This window comes from Trichosurus vulpecula, chromosome 7, assembly GCF_011100635.1.
Source record: "Trichosurus vulpecula isolate mTriVul1 chromosome 7, mTriVul1.pri, whole genome shotgun sequence".
In the NCBI taxonomy this organism is placed as follows: domain Eukaryota; kingdom Metazoa; phylum Chordata; class Mammalia; order Diprotodontia; family Phalangeridae; genus Trichosurus; species Trichosurus vulpecula.
The window spans coordinates 48,774,885-48,798,156 of NC_050579.1; the positions used below are offsets into that span (position 1 = coordinate 48,774,885).

The window sequence follows — 23,272 nt, forward strand, 5'->3', positions numbered from 1 at the left end:
TATCTAAGATGAATAGCAAGTTATACATAATAGATTTGCAGTTTCATGTGCAATTATCCTTTGTTTTCTTCTTTAAAAAAAGCATGGGTAACTGGGACCCAAGTATCTGCCAAGTAAATTCTGTAAGAGGTTATTCATAGGTTCTTTGTATTAAAGGGAATTTCATCATGTCATCTAATCCAACCCCTTCTTAATACCCATCTTATCCTGTACAGTATAATTGAAGGGAATATTTCTAGCTCCCAGAAACTCATCACCTCATAGCAATCCATCCTAAGACTATTAGCTCTAATCGTTAGGAAGTCCTTCCTTATACTGAGCTAAAATTTGCTTCGTTACAATTCCCACTCCTTGGTTCTTATTATGCCTCCTGGAACCTATACACCAGCCACCTGGCATCCTAGGAGGACAACCCTGAGGCTGACTTATGATTGGTGAGTCCCTGACTGGAACCTGCATGTTATGAGAAAGCTCAGCCAGGCTGCTTTTGTACTTACTCATAACCTAGAATCACTGATGGGGGGATTAGAACACTCTTTGGTTCCCAGTACCACTTTCAGATGCTCCCTCTATCACCATTACTCAGTGACCTCTTTTCCTTTGAGATTCATTCAATCCATACTTATTACCCAATCTGGATTCTGATCGCTGTTATCTGCCAACTCCCAGGTCATTCCCCTTCCTTCTTAGTAAGTTCAGTGCCTGGCTCCTGGTCTTTCTCTCCTTCCCAACTCCTGCCTTCCTACTAGGGGACTTCAACATACTTATTGATACGTTCTCAAACACTCTAACTTCCCAGTTCCTCAATTCACTTACTTCCCATGATCTATTCCTCAGCAACACACAGAGAAAGTTATATACTTAATCTTACCATCATTCATAAATGTTCCATATCTATATTCATGTATCTGAAATTCCTTTATCTGATCACATTTTTCCACCATTCCATTTTCATTCCTTACAACCTCTAGCCCATGTTTTCTGTGATCTCCATAACCTCCAGACCTTCCACACTCAGTTCTGCACATTCTACACTTTTCTCCTTCCCCATCTAGACCCCTTGGTGAATCAGTTCAACTCGATATTAACTCTACTCTCGAGTCCTTTGACCCCTCATCCTACAGCTGATCTTGCCCTGTCACGCCCACCCCTGGATTACTCCCAACTTCTTCTGTTGCTCCTTGTGCTGCTATAAAAAGCTGGAAAAGAATTACAAAGCTGCATACTGTGTCACCTACAAACTTATATTGCATAATTTCAACTTGGCCTTCACTGCTTCCAACCCCTTTCAATAAATTCCAGTGGCTCCCTATTATCTCTAAGATCAAACAGAAAACCTTCTGTCCAGCTTTCATGGCCCTTCCTCTCCAGCCCCTACCTGCCTTTCCAGTCTTCTTCTACTTTCCCCCTCCACACACAGTATTCTGAGGTCCAGTGGCACTGACCTCCTTGCTGTCCTCCAGGGATACTCTCCATCTCCCAACTCTTTGCATTTTCACCAGCCGTCCCCCATTCCTGGAATACTCCCCCTCTTCATTTCCACCTCCACCTCCTGGCTTCCTTTAAGTCTCAGGTAAAATCCCATCTTTTACAAGAAGTCTTTCCTTGCAATGCTAGTGCCTTGCCCTCTGAAATTGCCAATTCCAATATACAGGATTGTCCCCTGTAGATATTTTTCTGTACATAGATGTTTGCATATTGTCTCTTGAGTTGGAATAGAAGCTCCCCAAGGGCAGGGACTTTTTGTGCCTTTCTTTTTATCCCCAGCACTTAGCACAGGGCCTTTAATATAGTAGGTACTTAATAAATGCATGTTTGTTGACTAACTGGAGTCACCCCTAAGCCTCAGGACAGTGGCAAATATTTGAATTTCCAAATATCTGACATTTCAAATACAGTAGTCTTTCCATTTCCAAGCTAAATCTCAGTTCATAGGATCAGAAGTTGAAATCTGGAAGTGCCCTTAGAGGCCATCTGGTACAAACAATCTTGTTTTAAAGGTGAAGGAACACGGGCCCCAAAACATTAAGTGATTCGATCCTTTACCTGTACATCATATGTCATGGTTTCAAATCCCCTCATTGCTCCAGTCAGCCTATTTTGAAGAACCTGAATAGTTTGGCTTCTGGTTACATTCAAACATTTCAGGTCCTCCCCAAAATGTGCTTGCCAGAACTACATGCGATATTCTAGATGCAATCACACCAGGGAAGAAAAAAGAGTAATGGCTGACATTTATATATCAATCTGAGGTTAATGAAGTGCTTTACATACAGTGTGCCCCAGAGGTCTTAGTACAGCTTCAAGCCACTAAAGCTACAACTCATAAGCTTTCTATAAATTATGTAAAAAGTCACAGAAGCTTAAAAATCACTTTCGGACTTTTGGGACACCTTGTACCTTACTCCAATTGATCCATACAGGAGTCCTATGATGTGGGTACTATAGGCAGAATGTGAACATTTATACCTCTGAAATTGGAAATGGTACAAATCAGGGCTTCATTGATTGTTTTGCCAATTGTCCAGGCTTACGTAAGAAAAGTGTTAATAATTCAGATTAATTTAAAAAGTGTGTCTGGGCAGATAGGTGGCGCCATAGTGCACACAGTGCTGGGTCCCAAGTCAGGAAGGCTCATTTCCCTGAGTTCAAATTTGTCCTCAAACAAATACTAACTGTGTGACCCTGGGTATGTCACTTCACCCTGTTTGCCTCTGCTTCCTCATCTGTAAAATGAGCAGGAGAATGAAATAGCAAGCCACTACAGTATCTCTGCCAAGAAAACCTTGAATGGGGTCACGAAGAGTCAGACACGATTTAACAAAAACAAACATTTACCAGTACTTTCCTGACTATAAGTATCATTTGTCCCCTTGATACAGAAAAGGAAACCCATGACAATATTTCATTCACTCTGGGAACTATTCTTCTATCAATACAGCATAACGCTATATTAATTTTTGGGTTTTGGTTGCTAGGTTACACCATTAACTCATGCTGAACTCAAAATCCACTAAGACACAGGTATATTTTCCAGACAAACTGCTGGGTAACCACATCTCTCCATCTTGTCGAAGCTGATTTTTTTAACCCAAATATAAGACTCTACATTTATATCTATTGAATTTCATTTTATTTAGATTGATCCCAAATGTTCCAGCCTGTCAAGGTCTTCTAAGCTCCTGAACCTGTTCTCTAGTATGTCAGCTACTGCTTTCTAGCTTTGAGTCATCTGCCCATTGGTAAAACTGTTAATAGCCAAGGACTGAGCACAGATCACTTGGGTATTCCATTGGAGACCGTCTTTTAATTGAACATTGAGTCATTAAAAACTATTCTTAGTGGCATGCATTCAACTAGCTTTGGGTAGAGCTCATTTTGCCAACCTATCTCCCACCTCTCTCCATCTTTCCCACAAGCATTAGAGACTTCAACAAATGGCTTGCTAACATCTAGGTAAATTACAGCTGTCACAATTCCCTGTTCTACCATTTTAGCAAGCCTATCGATAAAGGAAGTGATGAGGCCGTGCTGACTCAACTTCTCTCTAACCTTTCACTTTAAAAAAATGACAGTCGTGAAGCGTGACAAAGAGAAGGATTTTACCCACCACTCTGAACTATCCAGAGGGTGAGACCTGGAAAGCCTAACCACAATGGTGATCAGCTTAGGAGAAGATGCTGGAACAGGAGTGGAGAACCTGTGGCCTCAAGGCCACCTGTGGCCCTCTAGGTCCTCAAGTGTGGCCCTTTGGGGACCTAGAGGGCCTCAAGGCCGCAGGTTCCCCACCCTGTACTAGAATATAGGCAACCAAATGGTGCAGGGGAGAGAGTGTTGCACTGGAAGTCTGCATAGACCTGAGTTCAAATCCTCAGACACTTACTAGCTACGGCACTCTTAAGAAGCCACTCTGTGTGAAGAGCAAGAAACAAGAAAAGGCAAGAAAAAAGAGCCTCAGTTTCCTCATTGATGAAATAGGGATTATAAGGACACCTATCTCTTAGATTTGTCATCAGGGTCATATGATATAACGTGATAATAAAGTGTTAAGATTTGAAAAGCACCGTCCAGTTATGATCTTGCTTTGTCCTAACAACAACGCTGGGAGGTACGTACCATTATGATCATCCCCATTACACAGATGAAGAAACTAAGCTGAGAAAGGTTAAGTAACACACAGATAAGTATCTGAGGCAGGATTTGAACTCAGGTTTTTCTGACTCCAGGTCTAACTCTCTGTTCACTGTGTCACCTGACATACATAAATAAATAAATACTTAAAGCATTGTATCAATGCTAGCTTTTAGTACAGCATTTGAAAAATTATCAGTGAGCCAGAGCAGAGCCCAAGGCACTATATGACACATCAGTAGTGAATACCCTTTCTTCCACAAGCAAGAGCAAAGACTCAGTTCACTGGTGCCTCCCTCTGGTGGTTTTGGTTTTTGTTTGTTTTTTGCTGCCATGCCCTTTCTTCTCTGAATTGGAATAACAACCACACAGTTTAGGCTGTAGAAAAGGACTGAGTTATCTTTCATTATTGCTTGCCCTGTTCCTTGAAAATAACCCATATCTCAGGCTTCTAATGATTCATTGCTATGTACTAGAGAGAAATATAATAATAATAAATGATATCTATAGAGTGTTTTTAGGCTTGAAATGTACTATTATATACATTGTCTCATTTGAGCCTTACAATAGGTACTCACAGATGAGGAAATTGAAGTCCAAAAGGTTATGGGACTTGCCCATTGTCACACAGTCAGTCAGCAAACATTTATCAAGCACTGTGTGCAGGGATATAGGGAGCCTTTTGTTGGTGAGGGGGCTCCGGGGACCAGCTCCCAGAAAGATGTGACAGCAGAGTGAGGCCACCCACCTTCCTGGCCCTCCCTCTGGAGAGTTCCCACGGTTGAGGTAAATCCAAACACCCAGGTGGATTTTAAGATGGCACTACCAAGCACCTGTACTGGGCAGTCTAGCTGAAAAGCAGAAGCTTCTCTCTTAGACAGCAGAACCTATGAAACCCTTGCGAATTTTGATAACCATCTGGACCACATCCAAGATATCTGGACAACGTCCAAAACATCTGGACAACGTCCAAAACAACTGGACAAATCCAAGATCGATAAGTTCTTTTATAGCTATGTTAGGAAAAGATACCACTGACTGACTTATGGGCATTTCCATGACACTGTAGAGAAAGAAAGAAATATTTTTTAAATGAAAGTAGAATAAAATCTCATAGTGTTAAAAAGCAATAGTTTAAAGAGCCAGCTTCCACGTGGAAGGAAGGCAAGGCATCCACAAGATCATAGATTTAGAGCTGAAAGTGATCTTGGAGGCTGAGTCCAACACCCTCATTTTCAATTCTTACCTAGCCTCTAATCATTGAATGGGAGCTGCCTCAGACAAACCGAGACCTGGCAAAGACCTTAAGCTTAAAAAGGCCAAGGTCTCCCACTGCATCTGGGGCCACGGCCAGTAGTTCTGACCTGTGTCGAGGAGACAGTGTGGCTGATGACTCTGCACAGCTCTGCCTCACTTAAATCCAATTCACTTGCAAGTCAAGACATCACCCTCCTGATGTCACTGGTCCTCTTTGAGAAGGAAGGACAAACAACAGAATAAGAAAGTGAAGCACAGAAGAGTTAAGTGATTTGCCTGGGATCTCACAGCTATTGTTTGAGGCAGGATTTGAACCCAGGCCTAGGTGGCACAGCAGATAGAGTGCCAGTCTTAGAGTCAGGAAGACTCATCTTTCTAGGTTCAAATCTAGCCTCAGATACTTCCTAGCTGTGTGACCCTGGGCAAGTCACTTAATCCTGTTTGCCTCAGTTTCCTCATCTGTCAAATGGGCTGGAGAAGGAAATGGCAAACCACTCCAGTGTCTTTGCCAAGAAAACTCCAAAGGGGGTCACAAAGAATCAGACATGACTGAACAACATGTTCTTGCTTACAGAGGCAGGTAGGTGATGGAGTAGATGGAGTCAAGGATTTGGAATCAGGAAGAATTTAGCACAAATCTTGTTTCAGAGACTCCCTAGCTGGGTGACCCTGGAATAGTCACTCAATGTCACTCTATGTCTCAGTTCTGAGGATCAAATGAGTTGCCCTATGTAAAGGGCTTTGTAAACCTTAAAGTGCCCTATAAATACCAATTATTATTATTATTATTGCTTCAAGTCCAATGCCACGCTGTCTTTAAGTAGATATGTTTTAAAAGCTAAGTTCTCTAGAAGGGTAAAAACTATCAAATGTAATTGTCCCACTGGATGGGTTCCTGTTTGCATGTGGCGTTAACCTTTAAATTCCACAGTTTCTTCTGCTTGCCTAAGTCTGTGCCCATTAAACGGCTTTAACAAAAGTCAACGCTGGCCTAAATAGGCAGCTCTTTCTTTTGGATTGCTGAGTTTCTGCCCAGATCTTGACAATGAAAGGCACCAGAGAAAATGAGTGGAATTGAAGGTGATGGGAATGTCCTGAATTGTGCTGAATAGAACTCCTTAAAAAGATATGTTCAAGTGCTTGTCAGGACTAGGTCTGGAAGACCTTGGGCCACGATGGGGCCAGGTACTTTATGCAGTAAGAACCACTTCCTATGCTGTGTATCAGCCACAGTATCAGCCCTACCTGGGGAAGTAGGCCACCCACTAAGTGGCCTTCCCACTACATAAAGATGGGGCACTCTCTATGCTTCCAACCTTTCTTTATGCATGGGGAGGAAATCATGCCCCTGAAGTATTAGGAAGAAATCTTTGTACTTTGTTCTCTTCAAAGTAATTATCCCTCTGTAAAAGCTAAATGAAAATGAAACCATTGTGACCTAAAAGTGGGGGTGAGTGGGATATAGCTGGTATGGACTCCGGCTGATGGCGGTAGAGAAGGAAACCCCCCAACCTCTTTAGGATAATCTAGAACCCTGAGGAGCAGGTGACAATCAGCCAATAAACATTTATCAAACACCTCTATATCAGGCACAGTGCCAAGCATTAGGGATACAAAAATAAGTAAAAGACAGTCCCTGCCCTCAAGAAGTTCACAGTCTAGTAGGGGAGACAATAAGGAAACAAACAGGTACATACAAGATATATAGAGGATAAACAAAAAATAATTAAAAGAGGGAAGGCCCGAGAATGAAGGGATTGGGAAAGGATTCCTGTAGAAGATGGAATTTTAGTTGGGACTTAACAGAAGCCAGTAGGTAGAACTGAGGAAGGAGGGCATTCCAAGCATGGGGACAGCCAGAAAAAAATGCCTAGAGCCAAGATATGGATGTGGAAGATGGAGGGTCCTGTGTGAAAAAGAGCAAGAAGCCCCATTTGGCTGAACTGTAGAAAACATGAAGAGCAGTAATGTATAACTAGGCTGGAAAATGAGACTGGAAACATATTATGAAGGGCTTTAAATGCCAAAAGGGGGAGTCTGTACCTAATCCTGGAGGTAAATAGAGAGCCTCTTTTATTTAGTTGGGGAACACTGAGAGTCTCTCCCTCCCAGTTTGATTTTTTTTTGAGTTTTGATTAAAGGGGCCATCCCTTGATTAACTTCTTGAAGAGGCCTATTCACTGAATGGGCCTTAAGTCACTCAAAGTGAGAACCTGAACAGGCCTTAGCCCAAAAGGGCCAGGGTCTCCCAATGCATCCTGGGCCATCTCCAGTCATCCTGGTGAATATCAGGCTACTGGACCCAGATGGCTCTGGAAGAGAAAGTGAGGCTGGTGACCTTGCACAGCCCTCCTTCACTCAAATCAAAATCAACTGCAAGTCACGTCATCATTTCCCTGATGCCATGGTCCTCTTCAAGAACAAAGGACAAACCAACATAATCAGGTCTGTGCTTTATGAAAATCACTGTGGTGGACAGACTAGAGAGAGTAAAGACTTGAGAAAGAAAATCAGTTAGGAGGCTACTGAAATATGCCATGTGAAAGGTGATGAGGGATTGAATTAGGGTGACCGTGATGTAAGTAGAGAGAAGGGGAGGGGTTCCAGAGATGCTGTGGAGGTCTAGTCAGCAAGATTTGGCAGCTATTTGGATAAGTGGGGTGAGGGAGAATAAAGAAGCTGGAATGACTCTAAGGTTGAAAACCTGGGTAACCAGAAGGATGAGGATGTCTTTGATGAGAATAGAAAATGGGTTATGGGTAAAGAGCAATGAACTCATTTTGGATGTGTTGAGTTTGAGATAAAGACCTTCAGTTTAAAATGTCTGAGAGGCAATTGGTAATGCAGGCCTAGAGCTCAGGGGAAAGACTAGGGCTGAATATATTGAGAGAGAGAGAGAGAGAGAGAGAGAGAGAGAGAGAGATATTTTTTGTTGTTCAGTCATTTTTCAGTCATATCTTACTCTCCATGGCCCCATTTGGGGTTTTCTTGATAAAGATACTGCGGTGGTTTGCCATTTGCTTCTCCAGCTCATTTGACAGATGAAGAAACTGAGGTTAAGAAACAAGGTTAAGAAACTTGCCCAGGGTCACACAGCTAGGAAGTATCTGAGGCTGGATTTGAACTTAGGAAGATGAGTCTTCCTGACTCTAGGCCCAGCACTCTATCCACTGTGCCCCCTAGTTGTCCTTGATAGATATACATAAACATATACACACATATGCACACTTACATGTGTATATACACATGGATATGTGTGTACATTTACATATACTGCCCCCACCCCCAGAATGTAAGCTCCTCAAGGGCAGATATTTACCTTGTTTTTGTCTTTGTTATCCCTAGTTATAACCAAGTGCCTGGCACCTAATAGTGCCAAATGAACACTAAATATATGTTTGCTGAATTAAATTGAATTGAATTTATAATGAAATTAAAGGAATGAGAAGCAGCACTGTCATTAAATCATTCTGCTCATCACACTGGACATATTCTTCAAAGAAAGTCTGCTTAATCACTAGCAAGGTCATTTTTTTTGTTTCCTTCTAAAAATAAATTCAGCTGGGAAAGAGCCTCCTTATTAATATTAAGGTTATGAATTCAGAGCAGAATACTTTGAGGTTTTGGAGTTAAGGTTTACCTAGCAATATGGACTTCAGCAGATGGAATATGCAACAATATTTTTGGTAATTAGGATGTTGCTAAAATATGTTATCACTTCTGTCTGCATCCTATGTGCAACAGAATTTATTGTGATAATTTTTGCTTTTTCTCTGGTTCTACACCCCTGAGCTGGAGTTGGAAGAAGATGTCCTATGCAAATGTCATTGTACACACATGCCTGGTTGCTCTTGCGTGTGTGTGTGTGTGTGTGTGTGTGCACGCGCACGCGCACTCGCCTAATGGTTTGCTGTAATTCTGTCTCTTGTTCAAACATTGTCCCAAATTCTGTCCTGAAGCATGCTACACCCTCATTCTTTCACTAACCTGAAAATGTAGCATTCTATTACCTTTCTGCACACTGCCATAATGACCATTGGCTTGAACTTCCATGGTGAATGTGCAAAGAGGTGCTCAATGCCTCATTTTCACAGTCACAAGAGAACAGGGTTGTTGTATACCTGCAGAACCTTTCCTTTTATATCACATGAATTTCCCTGCATTGACCTTCAAACCATTTCTTTTTAACCACTTGAGTTTAAAGATAAATCCAAAGAAATCTAGTTTAGGTTGTAGAACTCAATATTCAAGAGCTGGTGACCTTTTGAGACAAACAGAGCTAATTCACAAACATGACATTTTCCTCAAACTTAAAAAAGAAAATGAAAAAAAAAATCCAGTTTAAAATTTTAAAAAATTATTGATATCTTTTGTTCTGTCCATCACCTTCATTTCTGAAAACATCCTTCCATGCTACCCTAGCCAGTGAGCGGCCACAGTAACAAAGAAACCAAAAAAAGGCACTTCAGCAAAACGAACATGAGTCTGGCAGCCAATGCAATGCTATGTACAACAATAGAACCCTAGCTCTGTAAAGAAGGGAGGGAGATACATTTTCTCCTTAGGAACAAAATGGAAGAAAAAAAGGAACTATTCTTAAAGATGGAAAACTGGTGAAGATGAATCATTATGAAATATAGTAATACCCTTTCTGGAGCACCCACACACCCAAATCAATAAGCACCGGTAGGTAAAGTGGCACCAGACAGAGATTTAGAAGGTAGATGAAGTCCTGGTCTTCACCCCACTAACAACTAACTAGCTAAGTGAGCCTAGTGTAGTTAATTCACCTCTCTGGGCCACAGTACCCTCCTTTGGAAGAGACAGTTGGCTAAGCTAAGTAATCCCTAAGGTCCTTCTCTAGTTCTTACGGTCTGATTCTACATATGGTTCTGGTTAGAGGCCAGAAATGGACTTTCAGCTCCCATCTAGTCCAATTTAAGTCACCAATACAACTGGGGTTATGGGCAACTCCTCTCAGCAATATGATTTCTCAATTCATGACTTAGGGAAGATCCAGGAACATTTCAAAGGATGGAAAATCTTTGACACTTCCTCTACCCCCATAGTGTGAATTTGTGGATTATTCAGGTCAAATTTTTACTCCTACACTGCCACCCAGGAGGCTGCTGGGCTATCAGCTGTTACATGTTTAGGAAAGGGAATGAGATTTTCCTGCTAGCCTAATAAATAGAAAAGTAAATGTGCTCCTTATAAACATCATATAATCCATTCAAAATATTCATGCCAATTATTTTGAATAATCCGTTAGTATGGACACTCTGCATTGTTCTTCCTTTTACTACTAGGAGTTAACATTTTAAAAGACTAGTCTTAGACATTCGAGGAAGGAAGAAAGGAAACAAACATTTTCTAGATGCCTACTATGTGCCAGGCACTGTCTTATGGTTTATACAAATATTATTTCATTTGATCCTCGAAACAACCTTGAGATAGCTGAAATTATTAGCCCTGTTTTACATTATCAATGCCTTTTTTGGTGACATCACAAGAAATTCACAAATAAGTTTTGTGAAATTCATTAACTACTCTTACTCCATCCTTCAATGAAACTAGGTAATCAGAAATACGCACAGGACTTAAAAATGCAAATGTGACCAAAATACAAACAGGCATTAATTGTTCATACCTTTTCATGTTTACTACTAAAGCAGCTAGATGGCACCTTCATGGAGCGCTGGACTGAGAGTCAGGAAGACCAGAGTTCGAATCTAGCCTCCGACACTTGCTAATTGTGTGACCCTGGACAAGTCACTTCACCCTGTCTGCTTCAGTTTCCTCATATGTAAAATGAACTGGAGAAGGAAATGGCAAACCACCCCAGTATCTTTGCCAAGAAAACCCCAAATGGACTCATGAAGGGTTGGACACAGGTAAACAACACATTTCATAATTATACACATATTTTCATAAATACGTATTTCATAAATAGTAACAAGTTTCAATTCTGTATGAAAAAGTAACTGTTAAAGAATGGAGAAATAAGTTATTTCAAGCTCTTTGCTTCATCTTTTTTTTTGGAGGGGGAAGGCAGGGCAATTGGGGTTAAGTGACTTGCCCAAGGTCACATGGCTAGTAAGTGTGTCAAGTGGCTGAGGCTGGATTTGAACTCAAGTCCTCCTGACTCCCTGGCTGGTACTCTGCTCACTGTGCCACCTAACTGCCACTGCTTCATCTTTTTAATGACACCTTAGAAAGTATAAGATTTATATGACTCTACCATGCAGTTTGCTACTAAAAGAACTAGGAATCTTTATAACTAAAGTAGTACCAAAAATCATAGATTTAGCATTGGAAAGGACTTCAGAAGTATTTTAATAGAGCTCAGTCTTCATTTAGCCCAACAACTTCTCCCCCTCCCCCCACCCCTTCATACATCAGGAAACTGTTGGCCAGTGATTTTTCCACGGTTCCACAGGGAGAGAAAGGCGGAGAAAGAATTTGAACCCAGATACCCTGACACTAAACCCATCACACTTTCTACCAAACCACACCAACTCCCACGAAAGGAGGTAAGATGAAAAAGGAACTTGGAGGTCATCTATACCAACCCCCAAATTTTGCAGGCCCAGAAAGAGAGTGACTTCCCTAAGATTATAATGATAGTAAGTGGCAGAGTCCAAATTTGAACCCAGTGCTCTGATGCCAGATTCTGCGCTAACAGAAGTAGTCAATGCTGCCTCCCCAAAATGCCATACCACCAACTTGGCACATGACCTTAAGATGAAGAGTTTCACGCTCTACCCAGCCATTGAGCTAAACTGAGCATTAATTATACAATTTGGTAGATAGCTGGATAGAAGTATTATCAGATCTAAAGCCAGTGTTCTATCTTCCAATTTTGCCTATTTAATCTTATATCTCTTGTATTCTAACTTTTAAAATTACACTCCAAGTGTTTCTTTCGAGATTAAAATTATACACTCCAGGATACTCAAGAAACCTTAAAAATATGTGTACTTGCTCAGGTATCCTTTTTGTCATTCAACTTTTTCACTTAAAATTCAAATTGTCCTAGGAAATACTTCCTCACATGTGTTAGATGAAAATTTCAAAATCTTTAAAAATTGCTTGTGCTTCAGAGAAAAAAATAATTAGCAAAATGCATATTTCTGGTTACTCACTTTAATTAAATGGCAGATAACAAACAGCCTTTAGTGATACTCATGAAATTTTTATCTATTTCCTGAGATTAAAAAAAAAGATTCCAAATAACTAATCATGTCCATATACCTGTGTGCACATGCATGCAGACGCATATGTATTTCAAAGTTATCAACTTTTTTTCAATCATAGTTCATCTGATGAATTTGAAATCTATGAAAAAGTCTAACAGAAGAAGGTATCTTGGCACGTATACTGGGTACATTTTTAAAAACCTACTTGCTTCGCTTAATACCTTCTTAAGCAACAAGCAGAAAGGTTTTTTTTTGGTATGCATGTGGGTCTTATCAAGCATCCTTGCTCTTCTGTTTGGACACCAATGACAGCTTAAAAGTAGAAGGCAAGGGATAAATAGAGTCTAGAGTGTAGAGCTGCGCAATTTATTAAAAGGTCTAAGGGCTGGGCACAGTAAGTATCTAATAAATATTTAGTCATTGAGATTTAGATATGGAAAGGACCATTGAGATTATGCCCTTTACTTTTCAAGATGAAGAAAATGACTTGTCCAAGCCTGCATAGCTAGTTAAGAATAGAGCTGGGCCTAGAAGCCAATTATCCCTGTGGATTAACGGGAGTAGGTGGCATTTCTTATTATAAACAGAAATGCTTACTGAGTAAGAGGCAATAATCCTTAAAAGCCATTCGCCTCTTCTTTGAACCCCAGCCGGTGCCCGCAGAGGGGATCCGCCTAACAAGAACCCATGGTCGAACAAAGAGCAACAGAAGCGTTAGGATTAGCTGGAGCGTTTTGTGCACCAGCCTCCCCACCAGCTAGCAGACTGACTCAGTTTTGGCACTAGCTCAATTTGCCCTTCTTCATACAGACATTGGTGAAAAGGAGTCTCGGTACCCAAGAGGGGCTATTGTTCCCACCCCAGCCATCCCAATGAGAAATTCCAAAAAGGAAGGGGAGCAAGGGAAAGGGACACTCTTTCAACTCTTTCCACACATACATTTTCGATCTTCTACATCGAGTCTCTACCTCGATCCCACGTGCCCCGCCTTCCCTGTCAGTCTTTTCCCTGGGCATCCTTCCACTGATTCAACCTCAACCTTGCCCATCCTGTCAGTGTCAGCAGCTGAAGGTGGAAGAGGGAGGCTAATCTTGCTCAGGGTCAAAGCCTGCCCAAGCCACCCCCTACATATCCTCCAACTCCCCCAGGCTGCTCATCCGCTGCTCTCAGCACCTCCCGATGGTTCATCCTCTGCTCGCGTTACCCACCCCTGTTCGCATTCTCTCTCCCTAGGAGGTTTCAAATCTGCGCCCCTCATCTCCACCCGCGCGGAGTCTCACCTCGCCATCCCCGCGCAAGCCTAGCACCGTTACCCTAATCTCGGGCACCTCGGCCTCTCGACCTTCCCTCCCCCTGTGCCCACGGCACTTACCTTTTCCGCTGAGGGGCCGCTGCCAAAGCCGCTGCCGCCTCCTCCTCCTCCTCCGCGGCCGCCGCCCAGCTCCAGCCCTGGGCTCTCACCTCCCGCTCCCGTAAGGGATGCAATGCCGGGGCCGATGCCTGGGCAGTGTCCCCCGCGCAGTAGGGAGCACGATGCGCCCTGCGGGACGCCCGGCAACAGCAGCAGCAAGCTCCTCGGTTCGGCCTCTTCATGGGCAGGGGCTCCAGGTCTCCTTTCAGTCCCTGGCCCTTCACCTCCCTTCCTGCGCGGGCGGTTCCCAGACGGTGCCAAAAGCGGGAGAGAATCCTTAGGGCTCGCAATGACAAGCCTGGGCTGCCACCAGCGCAGCCCGGGACAACCCAGCCGGAGCTCCTCTCACCCCTCCCTCTGCCACCTGCCCCGCCCAGACCTAGCTCCCTGCCCCCTTCCTATCTCCTCACCTCAGCCTTAACCCCTAAACACGTTACCCCCTATTTTTAGCTCCGCTTATCCTCCTTCCCCCTCTCCAACTATTCATCTTCGTAGCTTTCTCTTGGAAGGTTCGATTTTACATGTGTGGGCAGATCCCACCTTTCCTTCCCTGAGCCCTGATTAGCACGCAGTATTGGGTCTTTGCCCCAGGAAACCAACATTGGGGGTGGGGCATCAACATGAATGTGTCACCATTATGGGATGCTTCCTCCCCTTGCTGGTCCTGGCACTTCTTCACCTATTCTAAGCCACTCCTTCCAAGAACTTAATGCCATGGCTTCCTCCTCCTGGTACCCACTATCGTGCCTTCCTACCTGCCATCTTTACTCTGTCTCCTCTCAGGTTCTAGGGAGTATCAGGGACCTTAAGCTGTACCATGGGAATTCAGCTCACACTCTGGGTAGAGGGACAGTCCTGTCTCCCAATGTGACTGCCCATGGGATGGATTGTTCTTTCATAACTTCCTCTTCTCTTCCCCCATTTAAATGTTCTCTTGGGCATTAATGACTTCCTCCACATCACAGAAAGGTTAAATGACTTGTTCATGATTATATGACCAATGAGGGTCAGAGATGTTCTTTGAGCCCAGAACTTCCCAACTTAAATTCCAGCACTCTACTGATTATGCCATGAATGCTCAGCACAGCATACAACCATGATCAACCACTATCCAAACTGGGCAAACATTTTAAATCTAAAATTTCAACAAATGGGTAAAATACAACCTACACAAATATTTTAAGGCTCTCATTCAGAGAACCAAAGATTTCAAGTTAGAAGAGATGGGGGGAAGTCATTTGGTCTAACTCCTTCATTTTATAAATGAGCTCAGAAAGGCTAAGCAAATGGTTCAAAGTCATAGAGGTAATATCAGATATTGAACTCAGGTCATCTGATGCCAAATTCAGCATCCCTTCCCCTGTGCCATATTGCATTTATTCAACAAACTTTTGTGTATTTTTCTAACCTCTCTGAACCTAGAGTATATTGAGAAACTCTAAAGAACTTCAGAAAGCATAGTCACCAAGTAAGAGGGCCACATTCAAAGTTCTGAGAACTCATCTTCTTGAATTCCCCCCCTCCCCATTTTACATAGGAAGAAATTGAAATTTACAGAGGCGAAGTGATTTAACCAAGGCCACAGAGACAGTGGCAAAGCCAGGAAAAGAACCCGCATCTCTGGCCTCCTCGTTCAACACTCTGCATACTAGGCAAACATTCTACACAAAGATGATTAATTAATTGCTCCTTTAATGAATGAAAGAATTAGGTTGAACTATCATGGGTTACCTTTGATGATTGTCCTAAGGGAACTAATCAAAACACTGTCATTTAACTTTTTTTCTGCTTCAGTTTCCTCATCTGTGAATTGAGTGGGTTGAACTAAGTAGTTTCAGGCTCTTCATCTATGACATCATAGGATCCACTTAGTTTTCATTTTATGTACCACAGGGTTCTGCCCTTGGCCCTCTTCTCTTCTCTCCATATGCTATTTCACTTGGTGATCTCATCAGTTCCCAAATAGATCCAAATATCATCTCTATGCCAATGATTCTCAGATTTATCTATCTAGCCCTACCCTCTCTGCTGACCTCCAATCTTGCATCTCTAACTGCCTTTCAGACATCTCAAACTGGATGTCCAGTAGGCGTCTTAAAGTCACTATATCCAAAAGTAAATTCATCATCTTTCTGCACAAACTTCCCTATTACCATGCAGGGCACTACCATCCTCCCAGCCCACCAAACTTGCCACCGAGGTGTTAGCCTTGACTTCTCATTATTTCTCACCACCTGTATTCAACCTGCTGCTAGGGCTGTCACTTTCACCTTTGCAACATCTCTTGAATATGCCCCCTTCTCTTCCCCGACACCACCACCACCTTGGGCTCTCACCTCCTTATGGCCAGGTTATTGCAATAGCCTTCTGGTTGCTCTATCTTCCCCACTCTTCCCACTTCATCCTTCATTCAGCCCCCAAAATGATTTTCCTAAAGCAGAGGTCTGACCCTGTTACCCTCCCACTTAATAAACTCCAGTGACTCCCTATCATCTCCAGAATCATATATAAAGCCCTCTGGCATTCAGAGTCCTAGTCCCTAGTCCTGCCACCACTCCTCACTTTCCCAGTCTTCTTACACCTTCTTACTCCCCAATCTGTATTTTTTGACCCAATTTCACTGGTCTTCCAGCTGTTTCACAAATAAAACAGCTCTCTCATCTCTGGGCATTTTCATTGGCTCTCCCCCAGAACAGAAATGCTCTGACTCCTCGTCTCTATCCCCTGGCTTCCTTCAAGTCTCCACTAAAATCCTATCTTCTACAGGACACCTTTGCCAACCCCTCTTAATTCTAGTGCCTTCCCTCGGCTAATTATTTCCTATTTATTCTGTATTTATTTTGTACAAGCTTGTTTCTTTTTTCATCTCCTCCATTAGACTAGGAATTCCTTGAAAGCAGGGACTGTCTTTTACCTTTCTTTGTATCCCCGGCATTTAGCACATAGTTCCTGGCACAAAATAGGTGGCTAATAAATGCCTACTACTGACTTTTGAGCGTGAGGGAGCAGCATAGTCGAGCCATCTTGAAATTTTTCTTATCGGCCTGCACAGATGAGGAGAGAACTTTCTGGGCATGGGGAACAGCTGGCTTGAAAATTTGACTGGTCCACTTCCTCCAGGATATCTAGTAGCTGACTCCCTCAATATATCATTCAAGCTCTAGGGAGGCAATAGAACAGGGAAAAATAGGCAGAGAGACTGAGTTTTCATGCATTCAATTAATTGATATTACAAAGAAGCTATGTGTACATGAAAGTGCTAAAAGAGGAGAGAAAAGTAATCTGCAAGCAAAGCATGCAAGATGCAAAGGCATGTACAAGTTGGGGTGGGGAGGGGCAATGTCCACGTTAGAGATGAAACAGCAAAAAGAATGCTACTGGTCATGCATTTTACTGTGCTCTACAGCAGAGGCTCCTGGGTCCCAGGCAACCCTCAAAACTCCCAAGAGCAGATTAAAATGTAATTGGGAAGTGTTTGACAGAATAAATGAAAATACAATACAATAGAGATAATGTTAATCTGTGGTTTTCTAAGTCAGTAGGTGACCAGCAGGAATCAGTTTCTGTTTGGGTTTGACATCAATGTTGGACAGAACCCTGATGCTCCACTCTGCATGAAATATGGGGTTTTGTGCATGGATGTCAATGCTAGGCCTCAGATCCTAGAAGACTTGGATTCCTGGGTAAGTCATTTAACTTTTTAGTGTCCTAGGTAACTCTCTAAGACTGTAAATGAAAGATAAAGTCCCAATCTGGATTAGTAAAGGGATTTCCCTTTACCAATGAAGTCCCGAGCTCTCTCAAAAATGATTATTATGTGTGACAATTTGAGGGGTATTAAAATAGACATGATTTGTTTTAAAATTTCACCAAACTCCGTTTATCCCGGAGGAATTACATATTCTGAGCCCAGCATTCGTGAGTTTTGTCAATATTTTTCATTCCCCAGAATGTTCCCTGGTCAAATTAGTTTTGGAAACACTGAGGTAGAAAAGGGTATTAATAGGACCTGGTGAAAGGCTAGGCTTCTTTGCTTTTGATAAGGATTGACCACCAATTGTCTGAGCTTTCATTGTTCCTTTATCTCCCAGCTGCTGTATGAAGACCTGTGAAATTAATAGGATCAGACCCAGTACAACTCAGTATTCTCATTTATAAAAGATCGTGAAAGATTGGAGTGAGTCTAGATGGGCACAATCAGTCGTGAGCAGGAGACAGCTTATTTGGGCTCAGAAGAGCTAATTATTAAATTTTCAGTATGAGCACTTGTCTTTAGTCAGTAGAAAAGCAACTATTTTATACTATAACTAGCTGTTCCTTCATATCAATTAGTTAGTTAAGTGGCTAAAAATGAAAAATGAATTTCTATCTCTCATCAAGAGATGGAAATTTTCACTTTATTCTTGTTTTAAATAAAAATATGGAAATAAACTTAATGCAGGACCATATTTAAGACTTTGTCTAGTGTTAAACAAATATTGCAAACAAAGATTTGTTATATTTTTAATTTTAAAAACTCTATAAAATTAAGATATTCTAATTATAAGACAATTATGAAAACTTTATATGGAGCATTCTGCAAGAATTAAAAGAAGCGATTCAGCAAGATCTCATATGCTTACTATTATCTGCAAGACTCACAATGTTGTACATATTAAATTATGTATGATATATTTATTATGTTACATTAAGCATCTTCCAAGTTGTAACTTATTTCATTAAAATGGTTATTTATTTTCAACAAAATTTGTAAAATAAATTTAATACAAGTCTTGCAGGTAATAGTAAATATGAAAAAAGAGAGCCAATTGCAACCACAAACTTAGGTAAGTTGAAGTTTTCTCAGAAACAATAACTTATGTCAGGAAAACCTTACTTCCTTCTAATAGGAAAAAAAATTAAGAGGTGTTGGGGCACCAGCTATAGGTATTTCAGAGCTTAAGTGATATCACTAAAGGCCAGATCATCTGATAGGTCTGAGCAGAACCCTGGCCTGTGCCATATGGCCCTATAACACAGTAGCTAGAAAAGGAAATGAGTTTGTTACGCCTGCTCCCTCTTACACCACCTATCAAATCTCTGCAAATATCTGGTGTTGCCACAGAATCAGAATCCCTGCCCCAGAACCCCTCCCCCACCAAATAAAATAATAAATACAAAATATCACAATTTTAGTAGCTCATAAGATCTCATGACATTTTAAGTTAATTTAAATTGGTTTTTATAGGCATAGAAGCACAGGGGAAAGTACTCATCCTGAGGTTTTAATAAATCTTACTCTTTTTTTCCATTCAATTCAGGAAGTGTCAACAGGCAATCACGACTTTATGAGGATTGCATGAAAACTAGGTTTATTGCAAGAGGAATGAACATGCACGTGGAAGCCTAAGCAAGAGCATAGAGTTCACAATCCACACAAAAGTTTGCATATTTATGACAGTACAGCAAAGGGAGGAAGAAGAAACTGAAATCTCCTCCTAAAGGGGCTTGGCATGAAAGGGGGAAAGGTGCAGTAAAAGGAAAAATGACAAAACCAAACCAGAAGGGAAGGAGCAGGATGATGGCAAAAGTGGCATTCTTTTCCCTTGGGAACTGCTAGACCACGAACATAGGAGGGTCTGCTTATCTATAAGGGTCCCAGCTGCACAAGCAGTTTCTCAGTCTGTTGTAGACTGACTGGCATGTGTCTTGACTCCCAAGGACACACAGGGAGTTCAGCTTGGGGTACAAACAACAAATTATGTCAGCTGGAGGCAGTAGGAGGGTGCTCTGTCCTTGACACATTCAAGAACTCCTGCATACTCTGGATCCAGTGTTTCTGGAAAATATGGCAACTCAGAAAGACAAGTTCAGGGGACTCTTTAACATTTCTTAGCGCATGACAAATCAAATTAATATATTAGGCAGAGTTCTTCTGAGAGTCCAACTCAATATGAGTGTAAGAGACATTTTGTATATTCATTTATATAAAAGCAAATACTTTTAATGCCAGCAAATATGCTCTCTCTGGTGAGTAGGTATTTATTTTTATACATCATGTGTTATAGAGAGATAATTTACTATGTGCCAGGCACTGTGCTAAGTGCTGGGAATACAAAGAAAGAAAAAAAAATCCCTTCTCTCAAGGTTCATTGGATGATGTAACATGCAATTAACTATGTACAAACAAGAGATAGGATAAACTATGAGTACTCATACAGGGAAGGCCCTAAGATGAAGGAGGATGGGAGAAGCTTGTTGCTGAAAGTGGGACTTTGGGTGAGACTTGAAGAAAGCCATGGAAGCATTGAACCTGGAAATAGAAAATGGAAATGGAAAAGTCTTGGATCTAGGCATCAGCAGAGATAGTGAATGGAGTAATAAGCTCAGAGACAGCTAAATCCTACCTCTGATTTTTACTAGCTGTGGGTAAGCCATCTCTTTGAGACTAAGTTTCATCATTTGTAAAATGAGGGATTGGCGTTGATAACCCTTAAGGTCCATTCCAGTTCTAAACCTACAGTCAATGAGTCCCAGCTCCACAACTTACTGGCATGTGAGACAGTGGGAAATTCATTTAACCTCACTCCGTTTTCTCATTTATAAAACAGGATTAATAAACGTTGTACTAAAAAAAATAAACGTTGTACTGCCTGACCTTATAGAGTTGTGGAGGGGAAAGCAATTCCACAGCATCATAGATTTGCAGCTATGCAGAGCCTTAGAGCTCACGTGGTCCAAACCTCTATGGTTTTACTGATGGGGAAACAGTTTCAAAGAGGTTCAGCGACTTCCTTCAGGATACACAAATGATGAATGGCAGAGTGAGGATTTGAACCCAGCTTGTTGCTGATTTTTTGTCCTTCATCTTTGAAGAGGACCAATGGTGGGTGGATGTCTTGACTCACGGATTTAAATGAGGCAGAGTTGTACAAAGTTGTCAGCTTCATTCTCTCTTCCTGAGTCATCAAAGTCCAGTGGCAGGACAAAAGACAGGATGACTGACAATGGCCTGGGATGCAGTGGATGACCTTGGCGTCTTCAATGTCTGACCAAGTTCTAAGCGCTTCACAGAATCTGATTCAGCTGCATTCATGGCCATTGGAACAAATTGTTCTCAGCTGCCCATTCTGCCAGGGGAAGTCTTTACATGCTTGGAGTAGACACCCCCTAACTCACCAATGGGTTTGAGGCTTATCAGTTACCTCAACCTAGTTTGGCCCATCTGCTGAGACAGTTTACTGGGGTGTGGCCACTGCATGTGCTTCAGGTTCTTGGTGAGGGTTGGGTGGTGGGTAGACACCAAAGGTGGATAAGTAGCCCCGAAAAGGGCTTGGCAAACCCTCACACCAGAGGTTCTAGTCCTCTTTGAACACCCTATACACCCCTGAATCCAGGTACTCTGATTCTAAATCCAGCCCTCTCTCCAAAGTACCACACTCATTTCTTTGTAACCCCAAAAGTGGTTTCTAAATGTGAACTATGATTTTCATTTTGGCCACAACTGAAGCTAAGGCACAAAGCTTTCACAAGGTTTACCAAAGCATCAAGGCAACACACAACAGAACACAATTTTCAACCCTGCCAAGGGCACACAAAGTCCTTGTCTAGCCTCAGATCTTGGACTTTATTAACAGAAGCCTAGTATCCAGGTATAACCACTGTGTACTCTGTACATCACATCTGGAATATTTTCAGTTCTTAGCATCATTTTTTTTTGTGTAACCACGGACTCAAAGGATATTTGATTAGATTCTCCTCATCCATGGGGATTGGTTACTCAATTTTCTGTGCCTGTGTGAAGGGCAGAGTCGGCGAGAGCTTGGGAGAAAAACAGGTTCTTGGTGTTCTGGCTTCTAGAAAAAAGACATGGGACTCCAGACTCTTTTTAGGGAGAAGTCCCTAAAAGGAGAGAAAGATTCCGGAAAGAAGCCTACATGTAGAGGAGCCGGCACCTTGATCATATCTTCATCCCCAGCTTACCACATTAGAAACTTCAAGGAATTTCTCCCCCGGGGGTGAAGTTTGGGATTTTCTCTCTTGATTAAGTTATCTCACTCCTAGTAGAAGAGCTCATTCACTATGTATATTTTTTTTGGTGTATTCTTATCTGTATAACTTCTCTGATTTCTATTGCTATTGACATGGATAAATAGGCTTATGTGTTATTTTTCCATGTACAGTCTTTGTATAACTTGCATTAGGGGGAAAGGAATCAAGACTTAAGACATACAACTTGGGGCACTTCTTTCTCAATAATATCAATCAGAGTTCAACTTCAGCCTAAAGGTTATTTCTGCTAGACTAACAATATTTAAGGTGTTGAATTGATATAATCTGAAGAGAAGAGAGTGGCCAGCCTCGAAGCTCCAATCTCCTGCTCTCCCCTTGACAGGAATCGAAATGTTCCCTCAAGAAGGGTGAGAGGAGGAGACTCTAGAGATACTTATTTATGCCTCACTTCAAGGTATAGCTAGACAGACTCATGTAGGCATGTATAACCTATATCACACACACACACACACACACACATTCACTGGAGGAAGGATGTCAACCTGGAGCAAGAAGGTGATTGTTATACTTAAGATAATGAGGACTGGCCAAAAGAATAAGGGATGTTTATTCTGGTAATAAGAAGATAAGATAACTGCCTTCAGATAAGGAAAAGAGACAAACTGGCATTGTTCTGTGAAGGATAAAAGTAGAATCAGGCTAGGAAAAGTTGCAAGGATATAGTTCAACATACGGAAGAATTTTCTAACAATTTGAGTTGTCCAAAACCGACAACGGCAGTGGAAGGATTTTCTTGCGTTGTAATGCATGAACTCTCCCCTAAAAAGCCAAGGGGAGGGTTTTCTTGCATGGCGATAGTGGGCTCCTCATCACTAGAGCTGTTCAGGGATCCGTTGGGGGCATTGCAGAGGGGTTGGCAGCATTGCGTACAGAGGAGGCTGGACAAGATGGTCCCTAAGGTCCCTCCCAGTTCAGAGATTCTATGAGTTTTGTCACTCCTGTCCTCCCAGGTCCTTCGTTGATCTCGTTCAAACCAAGAACCAAGGTTCTAAGCATTGTCTCTCTCTCTCTCTGTGCCCCCTCCTCTCCTTCTCCCTCTGGGGGGCGGGGCTTACACTGCACTCTCAGAGTCTAGCCTCTCCCACAAGGCAAGAGGGCGTGGGAGGGGAAAGTGGAAGAGGCCCGTTAGGCTCAGCTGAAACGGGAAGGAGGGAGGGGTAGGAACGCGCGCGCCGGAACTGGTTGTTCCTGACCGGACCACGGCGAGGGAGGGACCGGAAGT

At 42.1% G+C, this 23,272-nt stretch overlaps 1 protein-coding gene across 2 annotated transcripts in view; it reads right to left on the minus strand.

Moving 5' to 3' along the window:
• LOC118856190 (myomegalin-like) overlaps window positions 1–14,525 on the minus strand; it is a 273,345-nt gene extending 258,820 nt beyond the window's left edge. For both annotated transcript variants that reach the window (XM_036766329.1, XM_036766327.1), the window contains exon 1: window positions 13,960–14,525. In XM_036766329.1, the coding sequence (XP_036622224.1) occupies window positions 13,960–14,180 (221 nt within the window). In that variant the 5' untranslated portion in view covers window positions 14,181–14,525. The remainder of the gene's footprint in view (window positions 1–13,959) is intronic.
• Between the last annotated feature and the right edge of the window lie 8,747 nt (window positions 14,526–23,272).